Genomic DNA, 18,173 nt, shown 5'->3' on the forward strand with positions numbered 1-18,173 from the left:
TAAAACCCATTTTGTCCCTATTCTCAAGAATCACTGATATGTAGAAAAACAAAAGAAGCACGTTATGTGCTGAACAACTAAAAAGGAAAGTTTTCAGTATTGATGAATTTCTAGTAAAAGTCATTTATTATTTAAAACTCCATTATTCAATTTTTAAAAGCTCCTAACATCCACTTGTGGATTGTTATACTGTGGCCTTAAAAAGAGCTGGTAAAACAGGAGGTGATTATGTAATAAAAAATAAAAAAAAACAGACTCAGAAAGATCATTTCACTCTTCCAAATTAATTTGAGGTTTTCCTGTTCAAGAAAAACATGAATAAAAATACATTCCTGATCAAAATCTTAAGACCAGTCAAAAAATTGCAAGAATTTGCATTTTGCACTATTGGATCTTAAGAGTAGAGCTTCACAATGTTAAAGGAAAAAATCAGTGCAAGAGACAAGAACTTTTGAGCAGGAAATTTTCTGAAAACTGCAATTACACTCAAACATGATTTTTTCAGCTGATCAAAAGTTAAGACCATAATCTTTAAAAGCCAAAAGCTGTGCAAAAATCTGGATTCCATGTCATTTTTTCTGTCAAGTCTTTACACTGTCAAGACCTCCTGATGGCAAAAGCAAAAAAGCTCACTGACTGAACATGGTAGGATTGTTGAGCTGCATAAGCAAGGCCTCTCGCAACGTGCCATCGCTGCTGAGGTTGGACGCAGTAAGACAGTCATTTTGCATTTTTTTAAATGATCTTGAGGGTTATGGAACAAAAAAGTCAAGTGGTAGACCCGAAAAAATTTCACCACCTCTGAGCCACAGGATCCGATTGGCTGTCCGTCAAGACACGGGACGATCCTCTACCCAAATTAAGGCCATTACTGGTGCTGACTGCAGCCCAATAACCATCAGACGGCATCTGCGAGAGAAGGGCTTCAGAAACAAAAAACGTCTTCAAAGGCCACGTCTTCTTCAACGCCACAAAATTGCCCGTTTGGACTTTGCAAGGGTGCACCAAACATGGGACATTGAAAGGTGGAAGAAAGTTGTCTTCTCTGAGAAAAAATTTAACCTTGATGGTCCTGATGGCTTCCAACATTACTGGCATGACAAAGAGATCCCACCTGAGATGTTTTCTACACGGCACAGTGGTGGGGGCGCCATCATGATTTGGGGTGCGTTTTCCTTCAATGGAACAATGGAGCTTCAGGTTGTGCAGGGGCGTCAAACAGCAGCTGGCTATGTGGAGATGTTGCAGCGGGCATCCCTCATGACTGAGGGCCCTCGTCTGTGTGGTAATGATTGGGTTTTTCAACAGGACAATGCTGCAGTTCACAATGCCCGCCTGACAAAGGAGTTCTTCCAAGAGAATAACATCACTCTTTTGGACCATCCTGCATGTTCCCCAGATCTAAACCCAATTGAGAACATTTGGGGATGGATGGCAAGGGAAGTTTACAAAAATGGACATCAGTTCCAGACAGTGGATGCCCTTCCTGAAGCCATCTTCAACACCTGGAGCAACGTTCCCACTAGCCTCCTGGAAACACTGCCATCAAGCATGCCTGAACGATTGTTTGAAGTCATCAACAAGAATGGTGGAGCTACTCATTACTGAGTCCTTTTTTTTGGCACTTTGATTTCTGTTTTGGGGGTTTTCTGGGTTTTTTTGAGCTATGGTCTTAAACTTTTGATCAGCTGAAAAAAATCATGTTTGAGTTTAAATGCAGTTTTCAATTAAAGTTTTTGTCTCTTACGCTGATTTCTTCTTTTAACATTGTGAAGCTCTACTTAGAACCTTCTTAAGATCCAATAGTGCAAAATGCAAATTCTTGCAATTTTTTGGGAGTGTATGTGCACTTCAAAATTTGACTACAAAAAACGTAAGAAAAGGCTTTCTTTTCTTTACAGAAAGAATAAAGTCAAAGTGATATGAAAACTGTGCGACTGACAGATTATAGAAGCATCACACCACTTTGCGTGTTCCAACTGCACATCTACAGATAACATCGGCAGCTATAATAAGTTTGCAGCCCGTTTTGTTTTGTACCCTGCTCAGCAGGTTCAACTCTATCTAAAGCAACATCATGAGTTGAATTTACTGCAATGTTACAAACTTGTAAAGTTTTGTTCCATTTATGTATTTCTTAGATGAAATTGAACCATTATGCATTTGTTTTGTTGAAAAATGATGGCAGATGTTTATCCAAGACAAAAAAAAAGGTTCCAGTTGATTCATAAGGAGTTTCAATAATGAAGCGTTCTTTTTTTTTTTCATTTTTCTTTCCATCATTCATTTTTGAAGATCTGATTGATATTTCTAGAAATCAGACTTGGGTTCAGCGAAACAAAACGTAAAGATGTAGGTGGGAAAATTACCATTAGATTCTGTTAAAGAAAGACTTTCCGTCAAAGGCTGCAAAAATGCTGGAGGGATTCTCCCCTTTAAAGTAGTTTTCTTTTTTTAGGCTGGTAAAATTCTGTTTAAACTTTGGGCATAAAAACAAAACTGCATTTTTTTTTAAAACAGTGTATTTCAGTAAAATATCTCTGAGGAAAAAAAGTTTACTTGGAGCTTGGCTTTTCTTACACAGATGCTCCAGAATGTACATTTTGGTGCATCAGAGGTCAGTTAAAATGTCATGACTGCAGAAATGGTTTTGCATACTGCATTTGCATGACATGGGTGACTGTGGCCCAGTGCAGGTGGAAGGTAGGAGACCTCACTGCACTCTGCCTGCAACCACAGCCATGTTTGCACACTAATGAAGATAAACACTTGACAACTGGATTTGTCTCCAAATCTTTATTATTAAAAAAAAAAAAGTAAAGCCCGTGAGCAGATGAACACTGCAGTCCAGAATTAGGCACGCTGGTTCTGTTTCAACAGGAGCAGCAAAGTCTGTTTTTCAGTATTACTGAAGCAGCTAGTGTGTGTCTGATCCTAAAGTCTGTTTCTGTGGAGCATTAGGATTTAATCTGTGGTCTGCTTAACATCCTTCTCTCACCCTGAGTCAACATTTCAGAGTGTTTGTTTATAAGAATAGAAGGGGCCCTGCGTTAAGTAGAAAGGCTCGACTCCCCTTAGGGAGAGTAGATATTCATCTGTTTATGCATTTCCCACTGTGGGATCTCACACGGAATCGTTGGACCTAAATTTGCTCAACGGAAATATGGTCCTGAGCCAAATTTCCATGACTGCAAGCACCCTCCTTCCTGCTAAGTCTGAACGTTTCACCCAGCCAGCCCAGGCTGAAACAAGGGAGAGTAATGGATATTTACATAAGTTTTATAACAGACTGGAGCTTCGAAGTTGATCTAAATGTGGCAACTTGCACAACTGGTTAGAAATATAATGACAATGTTTTCTAAGATCTGGGTTGTGGGCTGGTCACTCCCTCATGTTAATCATGTCTGTCTGGTAACCTGATGTTTTTGACGTATTGGAGTTTCTGTCTTGTTCAGTAGCATTTCATGTTCAGCACAAGACAACATGACCTCTGCAAGCCGACCCACGATCCCTGGTATGAGATAAATGTGCCCAAAAACATCATATAGTGCATATTCCCAAAACATGATGCTCAAGTTGCCACAAAATATTGTGGCTTGAATCAGTGTTGACTTTCACTGATAGTTTCTATGACTTAAAACTACTGAAGACACATGCATCATTAAATAATAAACTGTTCTTTTAACTAGTTGCAATCACAAAGGACTGCTAGGATGTAGTACTTGGCATGGACTTTTTTTTATTTCAAATATATAAACAGCATTAAATTGCCAATAACTTGCATATTTGGCTAGCTAGCTGGTCTTTCACAGTTTTTTATGCTCACACCTGATATATGCAAAAGACGATAAAGTTCAGGGAGAGTGCTTGGGATATAGTAATGATGGAAAGAGAACGAGAAAAGTGAGAAAACTGGGTCACTTGAGATCAGAATTTTCAGTGTTTTCAGCGCCACAATAGCAAAATATTTTGTCTTGCAAATATTGTGCAGCCCTTCTCCATGTACACAAACCTCTAAGCATAGTCCAATATTAAAATAAAGTAAACTTTGTGTATTTAAAGTATGTCATGACCTTTACTTAACCACAGCGCTGCTTCTGGTTGAACTATATTTGCATCTCAATAAATTAGAATGTCCTCAAATAAGAATGTATTTCAGGAATTCAATTCCAAGAGTAAAACTCATACAACATAAACAGATTCAAACAGTAATATATTTCAAGTGTTTATTTCTGTTAACGCAGATGAATATGCCTTACGCCCACCACAAGCAAGGCAAGCCACAAAAGGCTATGTCTGAAGAAGCTGGCTGCTGCTTTATCCAACCATATTAATAGAAAGTTGAGTGGAAGGAAAACAGTTGCACAAGCAACAGGGATAAACTGGGAAGCCATACAAGACATTTTAAGAGCCATCTTATACAAACGTATCACGGACACGGGCTATAGCTGTTGCTTTATTTTTATGTAAACTTGAACTAGATACAACAAAAGTAGCGTCATGCTTACATTGGAGAAAAAGAACTGAACTCACTGGACTGTTGCTAAATGGTCCAAAGTCCTCTCTTTAGAAGAACATAAATTTTGTGTCACATTTAGAAATCAAGTTAAAGTGAAGAGGAAGAGAATCCGCAAATGGTGCCGACTTGTGGAGCTGGACCCAAAGCTCTAGACTAACTTTTTTACACTGTTTGCCATGACTGACGTTGTTTCTGTCTCTGTAAGGAGAGGACAGCAGAGCTGAGCCAAGCCCTTCTTAACCAGTTAAAACATGTATGAGAGTTGCAGCAGCTGAAAGGCCACAGAAACGACTGTACCGACATCCCTGCTCATTGTGAGAATAAAATGGAAATCTCTTTCCATTTTGCTTGTTGAACTCCAAGATTTCTGTTGCTTACGTTTTCTGCATTGTGGAAATCATAGGGTTCTGCATTTTCTTTTTCCTGGAGCAAGTGGTAACACCGGTGCAAACTCAGATTCTTTTGTAGGCGAACCACTCACAAATTAGGTCTCATGTGCAACCGGTTTGAGTGCACTCTGCAACCTTGAGACAAATTACTAGTGTTGGTCCACTGTTGTTTTTTAAGTCCAAAGGCAACATAGCCATCTGCTGCTTTTGTAGGACTCTGAACCTCCTACAGAAGGTAGGAGTACCAATAGATTTTGCAAGTATTGGTACTTGCAAAAATTACCAATACCAATTTAATGACAACGGTATTACTCTGCTTTATAGGGCATCAAACTGGCCTACAGAGGGTCTATATACTATGTGTCAGGAAGAAGCTCTGTACACATTGATAAACTTTCATTTATCAGAATCTGAGATGATGAAAGGTCAGCCCTCCTTCAGTCAAAACTCGGTCCTGCTGTAACCTGAATGGAGGGCTAAACAACACATTACCTCTCCAATGATGATCACAGCTAAGCGGGAGTCTCCTCTCATCATACAGCAGTTCTCACCTCAACAAACCTTAGAGCATTTTAAACAAACTGAAGTTGACCAACTTGCAAAGTCCTCAATAATGGTATTATTTCCAACAAAAGTTGCACATAGCAACGCTGCCATATTGGAGCCCTACTTCTCCAAGTAAACTCACCAAAGTACACATTCTCTCCTCTGTCAAGAGGAAGATGAGAGATACCAGATCCAACACTACAGACCAGCAGAAGGCTGTTGGGAAAGCATCCTGGACTTAGAAATACTTTTCAGTATATAATGTCCTGCTTTTTGCTTGTTTGTTTGTCTTTGGTCATGTGTAATATTTAAATTTTCAGAACAGAGTCTTGCTATAAGATTTTTATGAGCTCTAAGACATAATAATTAAAACTAATAGAAATACAAGGTTGAAACCAAATTACTCAAATTTAACTGTTTGAACTGAATCACTGAAATTAACTCTTCAATTACATTCTAATGTGTTGGGATGCACCTGTAAGTGTGGACAGCAACAACATAAACAGCTTCACCGGTAGATTCATGAGTCTGATTTCAATAAATAGTTTTACATTTATCCAAATGTATAAGGTATATAAAGGTTTTACTTGGATCCTGACAGTAGTTTTGAAGCCTCTCATATTCGATCAGACCCCATTTGATCAAAACGTTATCTGCTTGTCTAGGACCGGGTCACGTGACTCGTCGGCAGGTAACGACAGCTGAGCTTACGCTACCCAAGATAGCGGAAGAACACCGCTGAGCGCGACTGTGATAAAAACGATTCACAGACTGGGTTCAGCCGCATAACACACCTGAAATAAACAACGTAACAACAAGATAAAACAATGTATCACCTGTAAGAACCTTACCCTACAAATACGTCAGGCATTAGAGACCTTACAGTAGCCTGCCTGTAACTTGCTGTAACTCGTTTCATTGTGAGCCCTAACCTAATCCTCCGCGGCTGCTACCATTGTGGTGTTGTGTGCCTGTTAACGGCAGTTTTACCTTTCTGTGGGATACTTACATTGTTGAAGAGCGAGCCGACGTTTGCGGTGACGAGCAGCACGTTGGCGAACGTGTCCATGTTTAACCGACCACTCTCACAAACCGTCCCGGTGGGGAAAAAACTTCCGATCCGTCGGTAGCGCCTCTGTTGGAGCTTAAACAGGCTTACCGTGGGAGCCAAAAACCTAAGTTTAAATCAGCTGTGGTTGGAAGTACGCCACCATCATCTCAGTATGTGAGAGCCGCTCGCGGTCCAACTCGGTCGCTGCTGATGGCGGGCAGTCGGCTCAGGTCGTCATCACACACCTTGGTAGGGCTCATACTCTTCGCCGAGTCTCCGGGAGCGGAGAGTTTAACTGCGTGGATTCCCTCCCCCCTCTGAGCTAATTGGACTAGTAGCTTCTTAACGGACTAAAAGAGTCAGGACGGAGCAGTGCTGCTGCCGCTGCCTTCAAAAGTGCTCAAACAAGCCGGAGGAAGCTGACAGGTTGTTTTGACAGCCGCTCCGCCCTCGCGCAAGTAGTTTGAAATTTGAAAAATACCTGACGTGACAAAAAGCCTTGCTGAAGGCTCGTGCCATATTCCACACCCACGCACACGTCAGTGTATTTCAATCGGCCCCGCTCACATTACTCAAACCAAATCCCAAAAGGAACGAAATAAATGTTTTGTGTTAAAAGTATTTTCATTTGTGTGTCACCATGATTTTAAACGTCTCAAAATGTAAAATGTCATTGAGACTGAAACCATTCGGTAGCATCACAATAATGACTTTAACGTCTCCCCCCTGGACTGGTTGACAGGACAAACATTCATGGTGCTCTCCACAAATATGCCATACAAAGTCATAAAAAGTCAGGTTGAAAAGTTTTCCACAAGCCTTGTGGAGGACACAGCAAGCATTTGAAAGAAGGTGCTCTGGTAAAAGATATACATGTTTTGCTTTATTTATTTATTTTTTGCTCTGCATGTAAAATCCTTTGTATGGCTGACAACTGACACTCTGAACATGCTATCCTCATTTGGACGCTGGTCAAAGCAGATTTGAAGATGGACGAAGCTAAACACAGCTATATCCCTGGTGGAATGGTTTAACTCAAACAAATATTTATGTATTTGCATTTCCTATACTTAATTCATGTAGATACCTGAAAATATATGTTCCACCACTCTGTGGATAGTGATGGACCTATTTTTGCAAAGAATGTGCAACACTTGAAGTATAGGTCAAAACACTTGCATAATGTGACTCACACACTCATAATGTGACTGCCAGTGAACTGGAAACCATTTTTGAGCTCTGTTATCTCTGTTCAACAACAACAACAAAAAAAAACCATTTCAAGTAACTGACGTAAGAAGTTTATCTTTGATTGGGCTACGGGAAACGATTTTTTTTTTTTTTTTCCAATTTACCCAATTATTCTTCTGTGAACTATGTGATGGTAAGATGTGTGTTTCTCAAGAAACGGCCTTAGATAGCGGTATCTTTTACCACAGCACCATCCGTTGGAGTCAGTAGAGCTATAAAACCCTGTGAAGCAAATGGATCTGTGCCATCCAGTGGCTCAGAGTAAAAGGGTGTAAAGCAAAGGCTGCTGGGTGGCTGACTCCGTCTCTCCATAGTGCTGTTACTGAGCCGTAAACCATGGCAGGAGTTACGCAACCAGCCTTTTGAGCGCCTATTCCTGCTTCCGCTCAGTCCTCCTCCAAGCACAGTGTGCTTTAATTCATCAACATCCACAGATCTATTTGAAACTGTTGCAAACAAAGACGTGGCAGAACAACACTGCCGTGTGTAGAGAACCGGTTTGGGACGTCCAGCTAAAGGTGGATAGCCCTGGATGCCAGATGAACTACATGCCCGTATAAGGAGATTTTAGTCAGGGCAGATTTTCCAAAAAAATATCCAACAGAATCACAACCAACTTGTCAGTCTGTGACAAATCGTATTGCGATGCCTCTAGACGACGGCATCGTCGTCGGCATGCTTAGAAGGGCGGCGACGAAAAAAAATAGAACACAAGAAGGTCATAAAAATATTGAATAAAGTAATAATAAATGCAGTTCTGGTTTTTTCTGGTTGATTTATTCATTTATTTTTACTTTAATGCTTAATAAGTGCAGATTGTGATGCATTAATTCAAATAACACTTTAAAATGTATAAAATTTCTAGATACTGTAATATAGAGATTTAGATATTTAATTATTGATTACAGTTGGTGAAAACCAAAAATTCAGTTTTTCAGGTGGTTAAAATGTTACAGTGAACCAATTAAACATTTTTTTCCCCCATTTTTAAGAACAGAAATGGCCGACGCAGTCACGAGGAAAAGTGCTGACTTGACAAATATGACCGTCCACCAGGAAGGAGGGTTGCCAACAAAACGTCATCGCTAAGTAAGCTGGTTGTTTACAGTACAGCTGTATCCAAGTAACTATCCAAAAAGTTGAGTGGAAGGAAAAAAAAAAACACGGTAGAATAATTTGCCTAAGTAATATGAAAATTGGATTCATGAGAGTTAGACCTTCAAAGAGCTGTCATTCACCGAACCATCTGAGACGGACGGCAACGGCTGCATTCTGTTTAAAGCCACTCCTGAACCACAGATGTCAGAAAAGGGAACGGGCCACTTCTCAGTGGTCCACGTCTCTTCTTTTATGTTCTGCACTAGACATTTCTGCTTCAAAAATCCTTTATATTAGTCTTATGTAACATCGTAATTTCCAGAGGACCCAAATTTTGAGTTTCAATTACCTGTAAGCCATGACCATATAATAAGTACCTGAAAAATATCGTTGCGTGAGGATTTGATTGCAAATACGAGCCTCACTTTTTGAAATTAATTACGGACGTAAATTAGCTGCTCAATTAATCACCAGTTTGGATGCATGTAAGTGCAAGTCACATAACGATCTTAAAAGGAAAATATTTATCTGCCAAAACTCTGAATGACTACTGAATGACTTTCTGTTTCTCTTGTGGTAAAAAGACTGCTCCAGACGGTCATACACTTATCAGCTTTGATATGGAGGTTTTTCTCTCCGAGGACGTTAACAAAAAAAGTGTTGAAAGGACACGAATTGTATTTTGACTTCATTTTTGATGACGTGTTCTGAAAACATATGTGGCCAAACATTCCACTCCAGTCCACACCCAGTGACACAGGGATATGGCGCAACGTCTGTGTATTCTTCGTGTCAAGTCAGTGTAAAAATGTAAAGGAACTGAAACACACAACCAGGAAACCGAGCCCAATCAGAGCTTGGATCAACTTTGTTTAAATTGGGTTTCCTTGTTTTTAGGAACGACCCGTCCTCCGGCAGCTTTTATAGGCTCAGTGTGTCGCCTCTGGCTGGATGACAGCCAAGAGAAAGAGAGAAGACATTTGTTTGGTTTTAGACAGTGAAGAGTATTTTACCCGACTAAATGTACTCCCTGTCATGAGGTAAAATCAGTCTGGAATCAGAAGCCGCTGGACATCATCAGCTGGAGAAAATCGGAATATTAACTTTAAATTCCCCTCTGAATTTCCTTTTAATTTCAAGTTTGTGATTTTTTTTTTTTTTAATTAAATCAGTGAAATACAAATTTGATTACTAACAGGTTGAATGTTTAATTATTTGAGACTGAACCCTTTATAAAACTCATGTTAATGTGATCTGAGAAGAAATACGTTCTCAAAGCCTTTTTTGAATCTTCTTCACATGTCCAGTTTAGACTGAGAATTTATGTTTTCAGGAAGAAAGATTTCTGAAACTTGAGACTGTTGAAAAAAATATATATATTTTAATACGTAACTTTTAAGTAGCTTAACGGTTAATGATCCGTCACTTACGACACGTTATAACATCGAGAACGCACACGTCATTCCTTACATCGGTGCCTCAGCTAATACAATAAACTTTACTTTTCCCGAGTGTTCATGGTTCAGAGGTTGATTTTTATGACGCATTTATGATCGTGAAAAATACAACACATTTTATGATGTTTAACAGCCCTTTGTGGCAAGTTCAGATGGAACAAACCACAAGTCAAGAGTTGACTCCCGTTCTTAAATATTGATTTGACAGGATCTAAATGACTGTCCCTGTTAATGCCAAACTGACCAGCTCAATGTTTCAGGGAGAAACCTGAAAAAAATAGGCTGTTGCCACGGCGCTACCTCCCCAGCCTAATGCAAAGCCTCAACTACAGCTACAGTCCCTTCTAGAGACCTCATTGAGATTGCAAAGTACGGGGAAGGAAAAAACAAAACAAACAAAATAAAAACATCTTCATTTAAAGGAAAAATATAGACGAAAGCTTCTAGCTTTTATTGAAATGAGGTAAATACAGAAACTGCACAAAACCAAGCCTGATTGGAAATGTACTTAAATATGAACCCGCTGATTGTTGCTTACGGCTATTGTTTCTGTCATGGGTATTTATTCTATGCAGTTACCTTGGTGACCGTGAGCCTTTAAGGCACAACTATGAAAAACAAATGGTTTATGAAAAGACTGTGCGCTCCTTTACTCCGTGTTGCTGCATTGACTTGAGGAGGAGTAACTGCTTAAAAATCAATATGCCTGCATAATCGTAGCTGTAGGTGGACAGTTTCCACTTCATACTGTGAGATCTCTCACATTCCATGGAAAACGCACAAACGGGAAAGCTTTCCTGCTCCGACACGAAACCGCGTGTTGATGCACGTCGTGATGTGAAATAAAAAGCTTCTCATACAAGATCTGTTGGTATGTTTAAGATCTGTTTATGACAGTGTCATGTCAGTCTTATGCACACCCCTTCAAATAAAGTGTCACCGATCTGTTTTGCTTTCCTCCGGGAGAAAAAGCACGTAAAAATATCTAAAACGTAACAAAGTTTTGCCCTGCAGTATAGGCGCCGGCCATTTAGCAAATCGTCCCCAGGTTTTCAGATTAAAACACACTAGATTTAATCTACATTATCGCTTTTCTACATTCCAGGCACAACACCTCCTGAAACTTCAACGCAAGGTGACACGATAAAGCTTTTCAAAAGTAAGCCGTAACAAAACAAAAAAACAAAAACAGAAGTCAAAAATAGATGACCATTTGTTTCCTCGTCGAAAGAAAATAGACACAAGAGTAAGTCTTCCTCTTCACGCCACGCCTTCCTTTTCTACAGCTAGCGAGGCTTTTATCGAGCTATTCCGACGTGGCGGTGAAGGGGACGGGCTGGGCGAATACCCCGCAACAGTGATGCAACTTGACATGCCAGGCCGAGGCAGCGACTGGAGAAGCCAGATGGAGTATTGTTGACATCAAGGAGAGGACGATGCAGTGCAGCGGCTCCACCTGACGGGGTCGCCGCTGTCTGCCTGCCTGCCCAGCCAGCGGTGTCCAGAGCGGTCTCTGAGTCAGTCCACCTCCAGGGACAACCCTCAGGAGCGGCTGCGGTCCTCTTGGGTGCCCACGAGCATCTTGCTGTACAGCTTTTGCTGCTCTTCTTTAAAGGTATCTTTTACCTTGTCGCGCTTCAAACCTCCGTCCCTGCACAAACAATCAGGAGTGCAATTTCAGAGAGAAAAAAAAAAAATTGTCGATATGATCGGACGTATTGGAATGACGTGAAAGAGGAATTAAAACAGGTCAAAAGGTCTTTTTCTCCACCTGAAACCTGTAAGCTGTAATTTGTCATGGAATGAAATAATCTCATTGAAGAACAAAATACCGTTAAGCTGTTCAGTTTAATGACGTTTTCTAAAAGGTAGAGCAGCGATCTCAGCAGCAAGTCCTTTTTTTTTTTTTTTTTGCAAAAAAGGCAAGCGGTGACATCCATAACTAAAAACTCGGTTTTCCCACCATTTCTTTTTGGCTTAAAAGCCTCTTCAACTATCAGGCTTATCACGTTTGTGCCGACTTCCCTAAATGTGCGTGAAAATAGCGTCTTACCACAGGAGGTCGACCAGTCCGCCCTTCCTGGCTATGGCTGATTTTACACGATTGGCAAACTGAACGGCATCTTCTCCTTCCTGCAGAAAAGCACAAATATAAATACGGTAACGTTAAACTGTAGAGGCAATTAATCTGTTCAAACACAAAGCTACTTCAGCAAAGCTAAAAAAATAATGAAAATTAAAAAAAAAGTTTGAATTCAACAAAATCACGGGAGTTATTTGTGGTACACAGTCACTGTGATAATCAGGATAAATATGTTATTTGAGGTTGAAGGTTTTCTTTTTTTTTAACAGAAATGTTAAACAAAATAAGAAGTAGAAAATAAATATTCTTTATTGTCCCACACTAGGGACATCAATATGCAGGTTCACAAAAAAGATCAATAAGTGTAAAAAAAAAAAAAGAGAAAAGATTATAACATAAATATTGTGCGGTTATGAGAAATAGAAACATGGTTTTTGCAATGGAACACTCTTTAAGAAAAATGTGCATAATATGCATTGAACATTAAAAACACAACCGAATACTATAAAAAAAAATCATAAAATCATGAAATGAGAAAATTAACAGAAGTTCGACCACATCACAGTCCTGCTTGCTGTTCTAAAAAATGATCTCCAGGCATTTTTTTAAGAATCTTGGACTAATCCTTTTGAACAAAAACAAAAAAATGGAACATTCACAGACCAGATAAATTAAATAAAGTATGTTTAATGCAATGACAACTACATTTGTTGAAAATCATAAGGTAATCTGTTGAGTCTGACCTCTCTTGACATGGGAGGAAGGTACCACACGCTGCAGACGATGGCCCAGCTGCTCATCATGCGTAAAAGGTAGCTGACCATTCCAAACTTGCTGCTATTCCAGAAGGCATCTCCAAACCGAGGATCGTACTGCGAGGAACACATCAAGTTATTCAACACTTTTCTTTAAAATAAAGAAAAAAAAAAAAGCTTATTGATTGATATATTAAGGCATAAAGAGAGAGAGGAAAAAAAGGGATACCTTAATAGCCACGGGATAGACTGTGGCACCGATATCAAAACTCCCCTTCTTAAACATCATGACTGATGTATTGTTTATGCAGGTCCCTGTGAATTTCAGACGAAGACCGATCAGGAGGCTATTGATGAAACCTATAACTGTTGCACAGTTCACTCGCTGAAAAGCTCACCTTCTGGGAAGATGAGGATCGGCAGCTTAGATTTATCTTGTACGTGATTGCTCAGCCTGCAACACGAAAGCAACGGCGCTTATTGCCAGACTGACTGGAATCAAATTATGATTTTTTTTCACGTGTGGAAAACAGAAACAGTAGAGACACAGACGGAAGTACTACCGTTTGGCCACTAGATGTCTGTCTTTCACTTCTGAGCGCTCAAACCAAATGTGGGGGCAGGCCTTGACCATGGATCGCTGAATGACCCCCATCAGTCCACCGTGAATCTGGCCAACCTGACAACACAAACGAATAGTAGCATCTATTTGTTGTCAGCCGCAGTTAAAACAGAGATAATAAAGGTTTCTTTTTTTTTTTTTTCCTTTCAGACTTCCTGTAAATTACCATGGCGTAGCAGCCGTCGCTGGCCAGGATGATAACATCAATGGGTGAAGTGTGGTTAGCGACACAGATGCCTCCATTTTTGGGTTTATTCTCACTAGAGAAGTACAAAAAAAAATGTCTTAAAAACACTGCATTAAGACAGATTGTCACGGTTAAGCGTTACAGAGAATGTGAAACTACTCCATAAAGGAAAAAGCAGGACAGGACGAGAGTGGGGCTCGTCTCGCGTGACACAAAGCAGCCTATGTCGTCCACACCAAACTTGAACATATCGAGTCGACATTCCAGAGATAAAATTACGATCGTAAATAGAGCGACACCTCCTATGTCAGCTGATTATTTTTAGCACCCCACCCTGTGGAGGAACCAAATTCAAACAGAGACTGAAGGAACTTAGAAGAGTCATGAGAAACTGAACGGATTCGCATAATTAATCACAAGAGCTCAGTTTCAGTAGCTCAATTTAATTACTGATGGAACATTAAGGCAGATTATTATTAAAGTCTTGACTTCAACAGTGAAATCTCTAAAACCCTTCAGTCAAGTCTGAAACGCCCTTAGTCAACAACAACAACAGACCAGATGTTGTCAGCTTCACCAGCAAGCACACAAACCACCAGCTTCCTCCTCCACTTCCTGTTACATGTGCCATCACGTAGATAAACTTCTGCCTTTTCGCTTCATGTTCCCCTCAGATGATTACACTTGCAGTTTAAGTACAACGTGTCCCTCAATTACCTCTGCACATAATCTCAGTGAAGCAGGATTGCAGCTGCCTCTGTGTCTGACTGAACTTTTTATATGCTTCAGAGAACTCTGCTGTGTTTTTGTGCTTCCTCTGGACCCTAAAATGTCTCTGGCTGCGAATATGACTGTCGACAGCTTGAGCAGAGTTTCAGGCACCTCTGCATTCCTTCTTATACGCGAAGGGGATCACATTTCCCTGGGCACGGCTCGTCAGAAATTACGTAATGGCAGAGTTCTGCTGTGGCTCAAATTTGAGGGGGGGGGGACGTAACTTGGCAGGTGAACTTCAACCAACAACACTTTATTTTTTTTTTGGTTAAATCTAGCACGATTTGGAAATAATGCCATTAAAGAGTATTTGCCCCCCCCCCCTTACAGATTTCTTCTGATTTAGCTTTCTTACACAATGGTGATTTAATTTTTATTTCAAATGATAATTTCATTCAATAAAAGGAAAGGAGATTTTCTAAAACAACCTGATCCCATGTGAAAATGTAATTGCTCACCATTTCTGGCCAACTCTCTTTGCACAGTTGATATAATCTAACTTTGAGCCTGTTTGAGATCACAGTCCAGACTTTGACTGAGCCACTCCAACGGGAGGTGGGTGTGCTTTGGATTGCACCTTGCAGAAAGTCTCATTGTTGATTGTTGTTTGTATTTTATTTATTGTTTTTTGTGCAGCAGTCGTTAACAGTGGTTAATTACAAAGAAAGTAAAAAAAAAAAAAAGAAGCACGGTGCTACTACTCAAGACTCAAGCATAAGACAAAAAACCTGGCTTGAGCATTAAGCAGTAAATCTATTAAATCTGGAGAGGATACAAGTAGAGCAGTGAAGGAGTGCCAGTTAGGCTGCTCTGATAGCATTTGGTAGCCTGGCTCCAGAGTCATGGCACCACAGATTACAGCAGTGTGGATTGAGATCGCCTTATGCACAAGGTTAGCAGTACAAGGATAGTTACTGCGAGCGGTTTAGAGCTGCTGCTGCTGCTGCTGCTTCAGTCTTGCTGAGTTAAGACAGATGTAGTCTGCTTCTAGCTCTGTTTTTGATTTATTACATGGGACTTGCTTATGATTGAGGGTTCAATAAATAACAGAAGGGAATGTTATTTTTGACTACCTGTTATATGTAACTATGCTGAGGAGGAATCAATGACTATAAAGAAGTGAGAAGAAAAGCATAAATTGACGCTGCTTTTAAAATGTGCAAATGACCAAAAAGTAAAGCTGGATGTAGTTTCTTATCAAGTAAATGCACATTTCAAAGTCCTTGATGTAAGTTGCTTACAAAACACTCAATCTGCAGCACTAAACATGCAGAGCAAGTTACATATTCCTAAAATCACACCAATGAACGCGCTTCAATGCCTTACGGTGCAATGAAACAGTTTCTTTCGGTAAGTTTGAACCAAAAACACAATATCACCTTAAAAGCCTACAGTGAAGTAAAATAATCAGAGCTGAGTTCACAAGGTCTGCGGGAAGTCTGCACAGTCTGACAGATAAATTTGGGGAACCTTTGCAAATATTACCAAGTCAATCTATGGAATACTAACAGATTCCTACCAAAAACAAAGACTAAATTGTTTAATTAAATCAATAGGTGCTTAAGCCTTTTATATTACACATTCTCTCGTTTTCTCCCCCTAACAGATTCATTTGTTTTTCAGTGGAACTTGAACAAGATATAATTCCCATAATCTGTGAGAAAAGGGTTTGAAATGATTTGTCTCATTTGCTACATCACATCAAATTGGCATTTTAACAGTGTGAAATGCTGTTCACACCTTTGAGAACCAGTGTGCTCGAAGAGAAGAAGAAAAAAAAAAAACAGTCCTCTACCTGTCATGATAGGTTATGATGGCAGTCAGAGCTCTGACACATATTCTGTAGCACATCAGATGGACTTTCTCACTGAGGACGTTTTTCATCCTGTAGAGAAAACACACACACACACACACAGCATGAAGATACCCAGAGCTAATCGATTCATGAATTCAAACAGAAGAGATGTGATCCATCTCACCTTCCATTTTGCAGGAGTCCAATCAGAGAGGTGAGGAACACCAGCAGGCTTACACCAGTGAAGGCGAGCGTTACCCTGGAGGAGAGATGGACATATTAACATCAGTCTTTAAATAAAAAACAAAAAACAAAAAGACCACAGGACTAAGTTGCTGCTTTTATATTCTAAACATTCAATTAGGACGTCTAGTGTTAGTCTCCTGAGAATCGGCTACACGTTTTGAGCCCTCATGCAGTCTCTACCAACGTAATTAACCACGGAGCCACCGGGAATGATTATAATGACTAAAAGGTCAACTAAATCTGGATGAATCAATCATCCAGGGCTGCAGCAGGTTCTGATTATAAAGGTAGAGGGGATTAAACGCATTCAGAAATGCAAGGTTCCCAACACTTGACAGCACAGCCAAGATTTCACTGGACAAGGCCTGAAAGAGAGAATCTATTATAGCCACGGAGAAGACTAGAATGACGTCCGTCTGTGCAGCGGTGGCCTGATTCGTCTCCCCACTGACAGCTGGAAACGAGCCAGCCACGCCGAGTCCTGAGTGGCTGTCACTGTGAATCTCTAACACGACCCCGATACCTTTAACTCGCACTGGGGAAGCTTTTGCAGCCACTTCGGAGTCTCTGAGCACTGTCAGCACAGACACTGTGTTATTACTAAATCGTTTATTTCATTAATGGAAAATGATGCCTTCCCCGATGAAATCACATATTTGACCTAACATAGGAATCAGAGTTAGCAAAAATACTCTGAGTGTAAGCTTCATATAGACGACAAAAGATTATCCAGCGGCTTGAGTCACACTATTGTCCTCTGAATAGCATCTCAGATGCTGGAAATTATTATTTGTTAATCCTGCACAATAGATAAATGGGAACAACTTTTGTTCCACGAATGAATCGACCAACAACATAAACATTGATGCGCCTTTCAAATAAAAAGCTGTCAGTGGCTGAACTTCTGCTCACACCTGTGATTCTGTTAGTGATGCAGTCAAATATTAATTGCTTGTTTACTTTCAGTTTTACACAGGAATATTACGGGCATTTTCAGTGTATTAAATATTTGATGAAAATGACATCTCTGGATCTGGGGCTTAACGTGTTGCCGGTAAAGTAACATTCCTAATTAATTTATCAGATATAAACAGTCCATAATCTCCCTGGAAATATAATTTAGTTTTTTTTTTTTTTAGTAGACACATTGCAATGTGTGTTATGTTATTTTACATTTATTGTTTGGGAGAGTTTTGTTGGTTGGTCATTTTTCTTTTTTATTGAAAGTCAACTCACAAATTTTCTATTGCCAATTGCTCTTCATACTAACTTGTATATTAAGATGTCATTTTGTTTAAAAGAAAAAAAAACAATATAAGGTTAACACCAATACCTTGATGAATTAAGTGGTTAATGCAGCACTTCAACTTTATATATATATATATGTATATATATATATA

General features: G+C 39.8%; 2 protein-coding genes across 2 annotated transcripts in view; both read right to left on the reverse strand.

Annotated features, from left to right (window-relative positions):
- Window positions 1-6,963, reverse strand: part of inpp5l (inositol polyphosphate-5-phosphatase L) — a 25,123-nt gene extending 18,160 nt beyond the window's left edge. The window contains exon 1 of the mRNA XM_015037227.1: window positions 6,464-6,963. Within this exon, the coding sequence (XP_014892713.1) occupies window positions 6,464-6,523 (60 nt within the window). The 5' untranslated portion in view covers window positions 6,524-6,963. The remainder of the gene's footprint in view (window positions 1-6,463) is intronic.
- A 4,403-nt stretch (window positions 6,964-11,366) lies between these two features.
- The window catches only part of LOC106950396 (glycerol-3-phosphate acyltransferase 4), a 15,463-nt gene continuing 8,656 nt past the window's right edge, over window positions 11,367-18,173 (reverse strand). The window contains exons 5-13 of the mRNA XM_015037226.1: window positions 16,712-16,786; window positions 16,528-16,617; window positions 13,938-14,031; window positions 13,713-13,828; window positions 13,548-13,603; window positions 13,379-13,464; window positions 13,138-13,266; window positions 12,365-12,444; window positions 11,367-11,962 (exon numbers count right to left, since the gene is read on the reverse strand). Coding sequence (XP_014892712.1) covers window positions 11,854-11,962; window positions 12,365-12,444; window positions 13,138-13,266; window positions 13,379-13,464; window positions 13,548-13,603; window positions 13,713-13,828; window positions 13,938-14,031; window positions 16,528-16,617; window positions 16,712-16,786 — 835 coding nt within the window. The 3' untranslated portion in view covers window positions 11,367-11,853. The remainder of the gene's footprint in view (window positions 11,963-12,364; window positions 12,445-13,137; window positions 13,267-13,378; window positions 13,465-13,547; window positions 13,604-13,712; window positions 13,829-13,937; window positions 14,032-16,527; window positions 16,618-16,711; window positions 16,787-18,173) is intronic.

This window comes from Poecilia latipinna, unplaced genomic scaffold (assembly GCF_001443285.1).
Source record: "Poecilia latipinna isolate Pla-1442-1.1 unplaced genomic scaffold, P_latipinna-1.0 Scaffold398, whole genome shotgun sequence".
NCBI classification, from domain to species: domain Eukaryota; kingdom Metazoa; phylum Chordata; class Actinopteri; order Cyprinodontiformes; family Poeciliidae; genus Poecilia; species Poecilia latipinna.